Consider the following 14,776-nt stretch of genomic DNA (forward strand, 5'->3'; position numbering starts at 1 on the left):
GTGTGGAGGAGTGAGTGATGGTGAAGGAAGGCGATATATAGTATTGGGGGTGAAGGGTATGCCCTTTGTTTTCATACATAATTACGATTTTGGGATGCCCCTTGTTGCTACTCTTTTTTTTTTTTTTGGTTAAATTACAACCACCCCTGAACTATGGTCAAATTACGAAAAAACTCCCTTATTGTTTGGATAATTACAACCACCCCCTCAGCTCCTCAAATTTAGTGGAATCTTCGAGATTATATGGAATATTATCACTTTTGTACCCGTTTTATCCCATTCGAACTCTACATTTTGAAGCAAAATGATCATAATAAGTATTTTTTGGCTTGTATATATCAGATTGTGGTGCATCAGAAACTGTATTTCTACACAAAACGAGAAAAAACTATAGCACATTCCACGAAATCTAGATGATTATGTTGAATGACACCATAAGGGTGGAGGTGTAAGAAAAAAATCATAGTTGAAGGGTTGATGTAATTATCCAAACAAGAAGGATTTTTTCGTAAATTGACCATACCTCAGGGGGAGTGTTTGCAAATATGTAATTACAATTAAATTATCTAATTGGATAATCTGAAGAATTAAATTACAAATTGCTACAGCATAGAGATAACTTTTCTTTACAATTGATTGTTTCTAAATTTATCGACTACGTAATTACTAAGTAGTTCGTTTAAGTTTTACGAATTCAAGTTTGTGCGGCTTTTTACTGGCGCGTAAAGTTGTGTTTGAATTTGGTCTGATTATCTGAAAAATCAAACTCGGTCGAGATGTAATAACGGCAAATTCAAATCGAGCTTATACAATTTTATTATTTGTTATTATAATGATGGGATAGATTTATATAATTAAAGGATTTAATATTATTTATTTGGTAATTATAATGCAATGAAAATATACTGTGGCCGCAAAGGTTCGGTTAGACAGCAGCAAAGTTGGTCATAGTGGTGTGCTTTTTAGGCGCACGAATTCTTTACTCCAAAAGTACAAATTAAAAATAAAAAATAAAAAAATAAAAAAATAAAATAAAAATAATAAAATAAAATAAAAACAAAAACCTTCCACATGCTAAGTTTTAGGGAAAACAAATTTTAATAATATTGATTATGTTCTCTAGAGGTAGTTGGCTTTGACAAAATAAAAAATTAATATTAAAAATTAAAAGAGAGAGAGAGATGCTTCTTTTGTTTTTAATTTTTACTTAATTGCCACCAAAATAAAATAAAGATTTTTTTATATATATTTTTAATATTTAATTTGTATCAGGCCATCAACCATGTGAAAGACTGCCCCATCTATCATTTTCTTTTGAAATTCTTCTGCTAGGAGCCAAAACCTTTTTAATCAACTCTTAATCTTAATTAATCCGGTACTTAATCAAGATTAATCTAGTACTTAATTAGGTTTCGACACGTGTCAATCAGAAAAGAGAGAAAATTAACAAGTAGTAATTAATATTGATTTGAATTGTTAGGGTGCAAGAAGGGTCAAGAAGAGGGGGGCAAGGGCCCCCAAGCCAATTTTGAACACAAGAAGAAAATTCATCCCCCTCAAAAATGTACAAGTGCAATTTAAAGTTGTCCCACTTGTCAAGATTTAAGGATCATAAAACATTTATTAGGATTGTTCAATGGCTTCAAACATAGTTTTGCATCACAACAAAGGTTGAGTGTATTATTACCAACATAATCCTACATTTTCTAATTGGAAAACCATAGTATAAAATTGATTGAATTATGTGATCATATGTTCTTGTTCCCTTGTTTTTGTTTCTTGACAACTATTTTAGTGCTCTTGTTGGTATTTTTTCCTAATAGCATTTAAAAGATATGGGGAATATAATCTTGAGAAGAAAAATTATAATAATATATAATTTTGTTATTTAACGAAGAAAGTCGCAATCAGCCATGTAAGTGTTTAATTAAAACCTTTACAAGGAATTCCGAATTTGAAACTCGGATATTATGATTCGCTCAAAATATTGCCATAATTTAGTTATTTTGCGCAAGACTCACACAGTGTAATAGCTCGCATTGCATGAAATAGTCGCAGCACTGTTTCAAATGATGTCGTTTTCTTTTAATATCAAGTTATGCACTTCGTGCTTTGATGTTATAAAGCTAAATTGCATTACATATTTTACATCTTTGAATTAAATGATAAACTCTCTTTAATTCTTGAAAGCTTGAATTCAATTTGTTCAATTTGGAGTTGACTCTTATGCAACGCACGAGTGGAACACTAGTTATCTATAAATCTGATAATATAATCGCTACAGTTACATTTGGATAAAAGGATTTTTAATTGTTTTTCAAAGGACTTTTAATTGTTTTTCAAAGGATTTAAAATGAAATTTTGATAACAAATTCATTGAACTTGGTTAGAACGATTCATTTGTAATGTAGTTCATATCCTAACTTGTATTTTTTTAAGTTAATTTCTAAATGATTGTGGTGGATTTCAAAATTAATATTCTATATTGTTATTCTGAAATGTAACATGTCGTTTCAATTTTACTAATGTCGTTTTGACTTCGAACCTGTTTTTGACATATTTCTATTTTGATTTTGGCAAAATTCAAAACACGAAAACTGTAGCCCTTTGGGTTAGCTTTCTAATACAACTTAAATCCGCAAGATTGGATGTCATGTAACAAAGTTATGCATGAATGAGTCACATTTTGAATTTTAGATATCTTAATACATCAAAGTTATGGACAATATCCATTGATTCATGTATATCTTTCTCGTCTGACATCCAATTTTGGTGATTCAAGTTGGAGCAGAAAACTAAATCAGAATATTACAAATTCTTCGGGTTTTGCAAAATTTTGAATAAAAAATGATGAAAATCACGTTTGAAGTCGTAATAGTATCATTAAAGTTGGAATGACATTTATCATATCCCATTCTTATTTGATAGAGAGTATATTTAATATTTGTATAGTTATTTTGGGTTTATCAAAGATCTAGAATGATATGGCATGTGGGTCCAACTCGCACGCTTAAGAAGTTGATGACATGGCACGAATCATTGTTATCAAGTAATAGGAGGCGCGTGTTTCAAGAATACCGTTATCTAACGTCAGACTCAGAATGCTGACATGGCACCGTCTCGGGAAACTCCAACACCCCCTTGATAACTGTTGAACTGTGGGTCCCACAAAAGGACCACCTTCTTCCACATTTATTTTTGTTTCTACAATAAATATTAAATAATATTTTGATTATTATCTACCTCCCATTCAATAATTTTTAATACATTATTTACAATGATTATGTGGAATGGCCATTTTCAACCTCTAGTAAATATTCTGCCCTAGGTTGAGACAGCGTGCTAAATTATAATTCGATAATTCAATACTCTGCTGAATTTTATAGAATTTTAATAGACACAATTGTACTAATTTATAGAAGTTTAACTGCAATATCGTAAATGTAAATGTGTTTGGGTTATCAACTTTGAATTATAAATTCTGATAAAGCTCGTTTGAGATTGGGGCGCATATAATTTGTATAAAAACAAAAATAAAATTAGTAAGTACGTACGTTAATTAATCTAGCAGCTTTGAAACACGTCACTACTCAGTACACTAATTTGATTGCTAAAACGCAATAATGATTTTTTTTTTCTACACGTATTTCTTTATTTCTTATTAATGGAGTCGAAATAATTGAATTCAAGCCAAAATTGAATAATTTTATTTATTTCAAACAATTGATGACAATTGTTATATAGGAGCCTATTTAAAATTTGATACAAATCCAAGTAACCCTCCAACTCACATTTAAGTGATGCCAACTTGGATATTCAGTGAATTAATTTCTCGAAATTGCTATTTTCAAAATATTTAAGTGGGTCCACGTCAGCAAAACAGTTGGCAATTTTTTTCGGCCAATCACAGATTTCTTTTATGTATATATGTCCAGGTTCGAAGTGTGCTTAGTTGTACTGAATCTACTGATTTAACGCCATGGGCCCCACCGGGCCTCGTCTATTCACCGGCCCGGCCCGGCCCATTTTCAATTTTACTGCCTTTTCACCTTTTTACCATGTGGTCAAAATTTCATAATTATACGCGAATTTGTTTTAATCTTTACCTAAAATATAGGAATTCGAGAATTGTTTGGGGGGCCATTACCTCCTCTGGCTCTATACTTTCTCCGTCACTGTTTCTTAGTACTTTTATGAAATGCATGCACAAGGAATTTTATCGTCAACACTTATTTAAACTTAAATGATTAAATTAATATAATTTATAACTTTTAATTATTTAAGATGTGCTTCCGTCGTTATTCATATTATTAATGTATATTCCATAGTTTTTTATTAAAATCTTTTTAGCTGTCAGACTGCACGAACAATTAGTAACAATACGGCCATATAAAAAAATGGCTTTATTCTCTGAGTTTATGCTTTCGAATTTTTAATACATGCAATTTTTGGTATTGATATTTGAGAGGATGCCACGTTGCATGTTTTATAATTTTTAGTAGATAATAAATTGCATAAAATAGTTCTACACATAATAACACACATAAACATGTGTATGTACGATCAGTGGAAAGTTATTTGTATAAATCAACGATGCAGAATTGCCCATTGTATTTCACTGAGTGTAGCATCTGGTCGCCGTCGCAATAATATTAATTATATTAGCTAGGATATTTTAATCATTATTATTATCCTTTGTCAATTGACTCATAGTTTTCTTGGATACGTGTCACGTGTAATTTCACTATCAATCAGATTTTTTATTTATTTTATTTAATTTATTAAAATTGTGTGCATTTTGTATACGGTGAATGTAATTATATTAGTGGTGTTCATTGAATGTCAATCTTAGTAATTAACAAATACTAATTATATTGCAAAAATTATGTCAGTTCTTTGACTAGCAGTGCATGCTTATAATTTATACGTACACAGCCACATGAAATAAACCTTAAATTATTTCATGATTGCCGGAGATTAAGGAAATTTTAAATCTGGAATTAAATTAAACAACTTTGTATAGATGTGATTTTTGAGCTTAGTTTTGTAGTATAGATGAGAAATTTCTTGAAAGTACTCCAATTGAAACTATATCATGGGGCTGGGGTTAGATCGTCGCTCGATTACCGTTCTGAAAACAAAGACTTCTGAAATGGGTCGGTTGATGGTTTGGCAACCGGATATTTAGTTGCGAAATAGATCGGTTGATGGGTATACGGTATACCGTATATCCCGCACCTAGTTCACTAAAAAAAATCGAATTTTGCAGCAAATGTATGCATATTCTTCCATAGTGTCACTGCGCCATCAGCGTTTATCAGTTCGACATAAATGATAGTAATTCTGCAAAAATTACAATTCTGAAATTCAAACTAATTTTTAATTCAATTAACAAACCCAAAAAGAATATGAAAATTTGACAGTTCATATATAGAGATATATAAAGTGTTGTTGAAGTGTGTGTGTGTGTGTGTGTGTGTGTTAGGTATTCCGTCATTGTTTCCGTACTTCTTGATCAGCCGTTGCAATTTATTTTTTATATGAATGAATGAATGAATAAATAAATAAAGTTGATTGGATTAATACAGCAAAATCCAGCATATTAATTTTTGTTTGCTAGCAATTAGACGTAATGTTTTTTTATTTTTTGTGGTAATGAAGAAGCCCACAACCAACTATATAATATAGGTAGTAAACATATACTCTTGTACAATAATTTGCAAATTATACGAGAGATGTAAATTACACTAGCTTAATTAATCATGTGTGACAGACTTAACCTAGCAACCATTGATAATGAGATTTAAATCTGGATCAGTTGACGCAAGTTTATACTTACTCCAACCGACAAGTCATCTTTTTTCGGGACGAAAATTACATGTAATTAAGATATGGAGTATAAAGTGTATCGTGCAGTGAAAGATTTGTTAAAATCGGACCAATATTTCTAGTAAACGTATGATTTGTCGTTTAATTTGTAGATTATTAATGATTTGATTAACATGATATTTTGATATTCAAATCTTCTAATAACATCGTCAATACACACATTTTTTATGACAAAATAAAAATCGGCTTACGACGCGAAATTACTTCGATTTATTTACTTGTTCTTGTTCACTCGACAAAAAAAAAATAGAAAACGAAAGTAAGGGTTAATGAAAAGGGTATTATAGTCCATTTGAATGCGACATGGTTCATTTATATTTTTTTTCCAGATGACGCAAATAAGAATCTAAATATGTGCAAATTAAACTTGATTAAATTTTTTAAAAAAAAACCTTCGAATTGCTAATTTCCAATATAGTTCCAAATATGCATAATGGAGTACAACACTTGTAGTCAAAGAACATAAATAAATGTACACAACTTTAACAGCCAATTATTCCATTCATATCCAAACATATTACTTATTAATTACGTAAAATACAAATCCAACCTAATAATAATAAATAATAAAAAAAAAAAAAAAAAGTAAAATAAAATAAAAGAACCCTAGAAAAAAGAAAAGGTTGAAGACAGTAGTACAGATGGAGGTGCAATGAGTACACGTACTTTGAACCTTAAACAAAATTCAACACACTTTTAAATATCCTACGTAAGATGAATATGTGACATCTAATATGGGCATTATCTTATCTTAATTACTTTATTATCTAATTTAATTTAAAATATAGTTTCTTGAAAGTATGATCAAATATTAAATATTAATTAAATATATATATATATACGTGAAGGGATGAACGCACGCTCGAACCGAAAACTTCCAATCAATTTGTAGACACCTACTTTTCAGAATGATTTAATTTAGGGGTGGGGGGCGGTGGCCCCCCACCAGAATCTACTTCTTCCCACCACTTATATTTACCACCAAATTTAGATTCTCTCCTATATGTACTTTCCCTCCATATTTATATTTAACAAAAAAATAATTTAAAGTAATTATCCCATATATTTTGGGGATTGCATAATTTTATTTTGAACCCACACTGTAATAAATTTCTAGTACGTCTCTCACCATGTATAAATATATATATATAACATTTACATAGGTGTGTGAGAGAGGGATGGCTGAAAATAATATTTGTATTTATTTATTTATTTATTTATTTATTTATGATAATAAAAAAATTAAAAATAATTGATAGTTCATTCCCAAGAAATTCGTTACATCTCATACAACATTACTTCCATACCTTACATCAAGTCTTGGAGCTGGGTGCCAACTATTGCCTTCACTTCCTCTCGCATTTATTCAAATTAAATCTACTCTTTTTTTTTTTTTTTTTTTTATATATAACCTATACATACACATAACAATTAGTTTTCTCATAATCAATTTCAAGTGAGTGAAAAATTGGACACCTTTTATCTGTGATATTAATATTGATATTGCAGTAACGAAACGAAACGAAGCCGTATTAGCGTTTGTAGCAATCAATTGCTCTATAGCTAATTAGCGTTCGCATCATTGCTCTAATCGTACAATTTAGATCGTTAATCATCATCATTAGACATGCTTTTCAAGGAAGCCACTTGACATTCATTATTAATTAGAGGCACACAATCATGTATTCTAACTACCATTATAACTTTTAATTACCGGTATATGACGTTGACATCTTAATTAGTCTTAATCCTATTTTATTATTATTATTATTATTATTATTATTATTATTATTATTATTATTATTATTATTATTATTATTGTTGTTGTTGCTGCGTTGAATTGAAAATGCTTGATTCTATGCAATCTTTGCTGGGTATTTACTTTGCTTGAGATTTTAATTGAAGCATTTTTCAATGTATACCGGGGGAAATTATTGTTCAATTTGTTTTAAAATTTCTACTGAATTCTAGAAATTGTATCTAAGTTTAATTTGATTAGCAACCGGGTGTCGAGTTCAAAAGAAATCTCCACAGCTCGACTTTGTAAAATTACTTTACCACACTCGAGTCGAGTTGAACTCCATATATCCCGAATGAGATCTTGTCTTCAAATTTGATGATAAAAAAAAAATATACGAACTTTTAATCATCAATCTTGAATTGAATATCGAATTGTTCAAACTGATTTTCAACATAATTATCAGTTAACGTAAACCTAAACTTTCGAAATCTGATTAATGTCGATTGAATCAAAAAATCAATAGATGCAAGCGCATGAGCAGAAAAAAATAGGATGGGATAAGTAGGTCAAATTTTATAATTTATAATTAGTAGGAAAAAGATTAACCAAACAAATATTCTTGATATATAATAAAAATAAAAAAGGCACGTTAGGAAGGCAGAATACATGGAAAATATTGTCACAATATAATCCTCTGTATTTTAGTGAATATAAAAATGCAACTGCACATGGGAGGAAGATACAAATCAGAGAGCATCATTCACCAACCTATTTTTATAAATAATTATCTTTCCTTTTAAATTCCAATCATTAAGGCCGTGGGTGTACGAACCCATATCGCAACCGCTCGTCTACACATAAAAACACACATACCCACATTGGTGCGTGTAGATAAATAATGAAAAAAATATACCCATTTACACATTTTACCGGGTGTAGCATGAAAAAATGTCTCCATCCATCTGCAAATTTGACGAGGATCAAGAAAACGAGGACTTGAATGAAGCATCAACGTTAATAAATATAATTTCGTAAATAATACGACCTCTAAATGTTTGCACCTCTCTCTGGTGGACCCGAAAAAAAAAAGTTGCTAGCTGGAGCTGAAAAAACTTTGTTCAGCAAAAGCAAAAGAAAATAGGACCGCTCTTAAGTCTCTAAATTTTCCATGTTCGATGTTTCAGACAAACCGAAATCTAATTCTACGATACTCCACTTTGACAAAGCTCCCTACAAACTGATGCAGTGTACGAAAGAAACTATGATTTGACTAATCGATAATCATAACAAATATTAACTCGTTGAGTTGTGAGTTATTACAATATATAAATTATATATAAAAAAAAATAAAAATAAAATAAAAAGGATTGCTAATTGGAGAGCATTCTTTTGCACAACAATGGTTAGTTGCATGATCGTAATCAATTTACTACCTCCACCTTTTGTCGTGTCCCGATCCATATACAAGCACCGAGTAGTGTCAATCATTTGAACCTGATCCACATCCAACAAAACAAAGTATTCACAAAGCACAATCTTTAACAAACGGAGCCTCTTTCCTCGGAGATCCTTAAAACCTGAGATGGCAGCGTAATATTAAAAAAGAATACTAGCAAAAAAAGAAAAATGATGAATCAAATAGGGGATATAAAATACGACGACAAAATGTTGAGAATGGGAAATATTTATATCGTTGACTCATCACAGACTAAAATTGATTTTAAACCACCGTTAAAGAGTAAGGCAGTGTAAAATTAATGGAACGGTATTGAAAAAATACATTAATCGTGATTAGTAAGACTCGTTAACAAGCTACAAAAGAATGAAGTACCTGTGGAGTTTACGCCAACTTTCGACTAAGATTGAAAACCTTCTCCGTGTACATTTTTCGTCTTTCTAGTGGTACTGGATCGTCATTTTTGAATGAAAATTAATTAAGTACATTGGTCAAATGCAAATAGCAATACAGTTTAGATAGATAAAGTTGGCAAAAAGTACCTATCGGACTGAGTCCATTTGTCCGAATTTTTATCCATCCATCGAGCGCATCCAGTACGGTCATCGGCTATTGATCCCACTATGTGAAGTATATCTTCGTCAAAGCTAGAACAAGAATGTCGGAAAGTGAGTTCACAAAAACTATAACATATTATCATTTTAAGAAACTGAAATTAACTAACAATGTCGGAATTCAAAGTGTAGAGCTCGATAATATCAATTCACTTCGAAACAAACATCCTCTTTGTCAACAATTGTCCGGGCATAAGATCAATCATGTATTAGTTCGAAACGATTATTTTCACTCGTAATCATCTATTAATCTAACGTAACGTGCAAATACATAAATTTATCACTTGAAAACCAATTTATCATAGTAAAGTTCACCAGCAAAGAAAAAGGATCAAGAAATTGCAGTACGTATACAAAAGGGAAAGCAATAGTTCACCTCTTGACAACGAAGCGTAGAATAGTCCCGACTTTGATCTTATGTTTCTTATCAGATTGACTGATGTATTCTTCCTTCCCACTTTTCTGCAACCAAATGAGCAGACGCAAACACTTATTAACACTTCTCAAACCTTAGTTATATATACAATGAATAATTTTCAAGATCGACGAACACTTACAATTTTATGCTTGAAATCGTCGCGAATGTCTTCGTCTCCGATAAAAACGGAAGAAAACCCAAGAACCACAGCATGAATTGACTGTGGAGTAATTTTAACCACCTCTCCCTCTGCCAAGTAAATGGGGGTAAATACAATAAATTTCAATTTTATTCCTAAAAAAATCGAAACTTCATTGCATTAAAAAAAAAAAAATTTAAAATACCAAGGAGCATGTTAGGCTTGGGATTGAAAAGCAACAATCTAGCTTTCAAACTAACGCCCAAATGAGGATGAATTCCAGGTAGAACTTTTCCCAAGTTACTACGAATATTCGGATCATAAGCTAATACAACTCCTCCAAAAGTTTCACTGTACCTATAAAAAAAAAAGACGCAATTTTTTGGAATTATCAATTACGATGGAATCAAACACAATAGCGTAGGAACAAACGAATTGTTAAATGTCGAAAAAGACTTACGTGAAGAGCAGATTGCTGAGCTCGCTGAATATGGCTTCGCTCACGGATTTAGCCTTCGACGGGTGCAAATGCACTACCAAATTTGCCTCGCATTCTTTCAAACCCTCCATCAATTCCCGAAATGAACAACAGAAATTCTAGGGTTTTTACCTTGTGTTGTTGGTCGCGTGTTCGATTCGAGAGGTCGAGATTTGGCCCCTCAAAAACCCTAATTTTGGTTTCAGTTTGCTACTGGGTTTGGGTCAATATATTTGGGCCCAATTCAGATTTTCAACAAAACAAATATAAGGACTTGGCCCCCCAACAAAACAAACACTGCCTTATTGTTATAGACTTATAGTCATGACCAGTGTTGTAAGGACCCGGTCCAAAGGTCAAAGCCCCGGTTCGATCGGAGAAAACCGACGAACCCGGAAACCGGCTAGGGAGAGAGAAGGGAGGTATATATGGAGTCTGGGTGGAGGATGGAGAAAGTAGAGAGGAGAAATAAATAAAATAGTTTTTATATATATATTTATTGTTTCTTTTCTTTAGAGATAAAAAATAAATAATATATATGCGTTTTTCATGTATATATATATATACAAAGAATATCAACCACGTAAGAAGATATAATTTTTTAATTTTTTAAATTGTTATTTAAAAAAATATATATTTAATAAAATAAATAATTAAAAATATAAATTAAAGGTCACTTTTTTTATATTATAATTTATAATTTTTAATAATATAAATAAAAAATAAAAATAATTATAAAATCAAGCTTAGAAAAACAATACTCGAAGAGCTCGAGTTCGGCTCGTTTATATCCCTGGAGCCAAAAAGTTCAAAGAGGAGCCCGAAAATTCAAAATAAACTCAATAAATTTCTTATTATAGATTTAAACCCTTAAATTTAAATTCATGACCCCTTGTAAAGTTTATTATATGATTTATCACCCATAATAAGTATAATTTTCTTCAAAATAGTGAAAGTAGATGGTGGTGGGGTCGTTGGTATATCTTTATTTATTTTTTACTGATTGACAGTGGTAGAGTGGGGAAATGGATAAAGAAAATACCCTTTTTCAGAAGATAAATAAATAAAAAATAAAAAATAAAAAAAGCCCAAAAAAGTAGGCTCGGAATATCGGCCCACATATTTCACGAAAATTAACAAAAAAAAAATAATAAGTTTTCTTACATGCAAAAAAAATGTCTCCTTACATCCCAACATACTTGTACTCTGTTTTTCATGCTCCCCTCTTTCCCCACGCCTATGTTTTTCATGCCTGGGCCCCACCCACCACTTCTCTTATTTTTTCTTTAATAAATAAAATAAAAATATATAAGGTGATTAATTATATTGCAAGAACTGTTTAATTCTTAATCATTACAATTTCACATTTAGGGGTTAGTTTTAAAGTCAAAATTGAAAAGTGAATATACCACATCATAACGTAGAACACTGCCTTTTAATTTGTGCACAGTCAATGGGGTCAAAACATGCTGCAATCCTTTGATTGAAATCTTTCAATAATGTTGCTATTATACTATATTATAATAATATTATTAACAATAATTACTGATCATTTGTGGGGTGCTAATGTTTTTTTTAATCATAGTTTAGTAAAATACTTCAATAATTACCCCATAGATGGATTACAGCAGTCAGACAATGATGATAAAAATCTCAAAAAAAAAATTCAATCATTAATATATTTTAAACAAATGTCTCATAATTCTTTGATTTAATTCTTATTAAATAAATTTAGGGATGGGCTAAAATATTTAAAATAAAATGTTGTTCCTTTTTTTCTTCCTTTTGAAGGAAAATCAAATGCAAAAAATATGATTTTCATATGACATATGGCTGCAGAAACGGCGATATCGGAAACAGACAAAGGATACTGCATATCCCAAAAATAGGATTACGTAAACTTGAGGAAAATATGTAAATATTAAAAGTATATAGATATATCTATAAATATGATATATAAGCATATATAAGTTTTTATTTATATGTATATTCTTTTTTTATATATTTTCAGACATATATATTCAAAATAAATAATATTATCAACTATTAATTTACAAATTACTCATTAAAATATTAAATCATGTATAGGATTAGGAAATTGACAAAAATATTGGAAAATTTACTATTAAAAAATGTTTTATAATTTTTCAAAAATTAAAAAAATGATCCATCATGTATCCTCGGGCGTTAGAAACAAAACGTATCACAAAACACGAATACGTTTAGAAATTGAATTTTTCGTACTACTCATCATGCATCTATTTTTCGATCAAAATTGTCCGAACTAAGCCGATTTAGGAAACCACCTAAAATAATGCCAAGTTCAGAAAAACATAAATTCAGGTCTTGATGAATACCAAGAGAGTGGCGCGTGAAGTCAATCAAAAAAAAAAGAAAAAGTCTCCGTTACCACACAACTGTATTGGATCATTCTAATCAGTCCGCGGCATGCGCGACACGTGGATAACCGTCAACGGCGTTCGGGAAGGTGAAGAAACGGCGTTTGGGGAGTACCGAAATTTAGGAATAATTATCCGCTGTGATTGCGGCGAAGTTTTAGTACCAATGCACCTCGTATGGTGTGCTAGGGGTGACCTAGCCCGGCGTGAAAGCTCCCATCACAGAGCCCGCCTCTCAGCCGTCCGATCTCCGTCACCAATCTCAATGGCCGTGAGTGCACGCGTGTGGACCCCACATTCTCTGTTCATTTGGGGAGAGATTCCCTGCGGTTAAGGTTGCTTTTCAGGTGTTGTACCTTGTGCAGTAGTAAACCTTTTTATACATTCTGGTACATTTCGTGAATCAGTTTTTGATCTGGCTATGATTAGTTTAATCTCAATTTATTACTTGTACGGATTGGCTATGTTTTTATTTTATTATTTATTTACTTTTTTTTTTTAATCAGAAACTATAATTGTAAATTTATAACTTTCAACTAACAAATTGTAGATATATAAACGTTTGCGTTACCAAATTGAGTCGATCCGAACACATCAATTATACTCCCTCCGTCCCAATTTAAATGTCGTTTTGGGTTGTTTTGTACATATTAAGAAAATCAATAAATGTGCATAGATTGTAGTAAAAAACAGATAAAATTACTAAAATATCCTCGACATTTAATTGATTCTCAACTAATTAATTAGGAGTGATTAAGGGTAAAATTGAAAATAATACAATTAATGCTTCATTGAAAATCTATAATGACAAATAATGTGGGACAAAAAAAACTCTCTAAAAAGACATATAATATGGGACATAGGGAGTATAATTTTTCAAGTTCTTGTTCAAATTAGAACGACTGTTGACAAATTCGAACGGATCGAGTATGGAGAACTCTTGTTTTCTTATTTATCGAGCAATAATTTATGTCAAGTCAATAACTAAATTTGAATGAGTTCTTATTTCGAATAATCATTTCTTAATACTATATGTATATTTGTTTATTTATTATTTATCTTAATATGTTCAATGCTTATCTTATCTAAACTATTATGTTATATGATATCTTCTATATTTGGGGGGAATAATGTATGAACAAATGTCTACACGTCACAATTATTTATAGTGTATTTCACTTGCATGGATTTCATAATATTGCAATGTCATCATCCATGTGACCAAATTCATACACTCCGTTGAAATTTCTTTGGCTCTATTTGATGTAATTTCCACCTTATATACATATTTTTTGAAATAAATATATATATAGTAAATTTGTATATTTTTTTGTGGATTAAAATATTAGTAATGATGCTCATTTTTTCATCGTCAGTTGATAAGAATAAGACGCCTTTCAGTAAACTTATGACGTTTTATTTAATAAATCAAAATCTAGCACTAAATTCATTCTTTTTTCCTTTCAAACTTTTGTTTTGCCCGGATATCGCAATATTAATCTTCAAAATCACGAGTTTATCAAATTTTGTGTATAACTCAGACTAATGTCTATTGCAGACGTTTGTTTTTCTGAATTTGTGGGCGAAAAACCCCAAGGAAGAAATCCGACGCGACACTTGAGTCAACCTTCGAATTCAGGAA

General features: G+C 30.8%; 1 protein-coding gene across 1 annotated transcript; it reads right to left on the bottom strand.

The window, feature by feature from the left end:
* Positions 1-10,032: 10,032 nt before the first annotated feature.
* Positions 10,033-11,141, bottom strand: LOC105956394 (DNA-directed RNA polymerase). The gene is made up of 4 exons (XM_088815690.1): positions 10,718-11,141; positions 10,463-10,614; positions 10,258-10,367; positions 10,033-10,162 (listed from the first exon to the last, which is right to left on the bottom strand). Exons 1-4 carry the CDS (start codon positions 10,825-10,827, stop codon positions 10,073-10,075), a joined length of 462 nt encoding a protein of 153 aa, XP_088671816.1. The 5' UTR covers positions 10,828-11,141; the 3' UTR covers positions 10,033-10,072.
* Positions 11,142-14,776: the final 3,635 nt, after the last annotated feature.

This window comes from Erythranthe guttata, chromosome 3 (genome assembly GCF_056151865.1).
Source record: "Erythranthe guttata isolate IM_541 chromosome 3, IM_541, whole genome shotgun sequence".
In the NCBI taxonomy this organism is placed as follows: domain Eukaryota; kingdom Viridiplantae; phylum Streptophyta; class Magnoliopsida; order Lamiales; family Phrymaceae; genus Erythranthe; species Erythranthe guttata.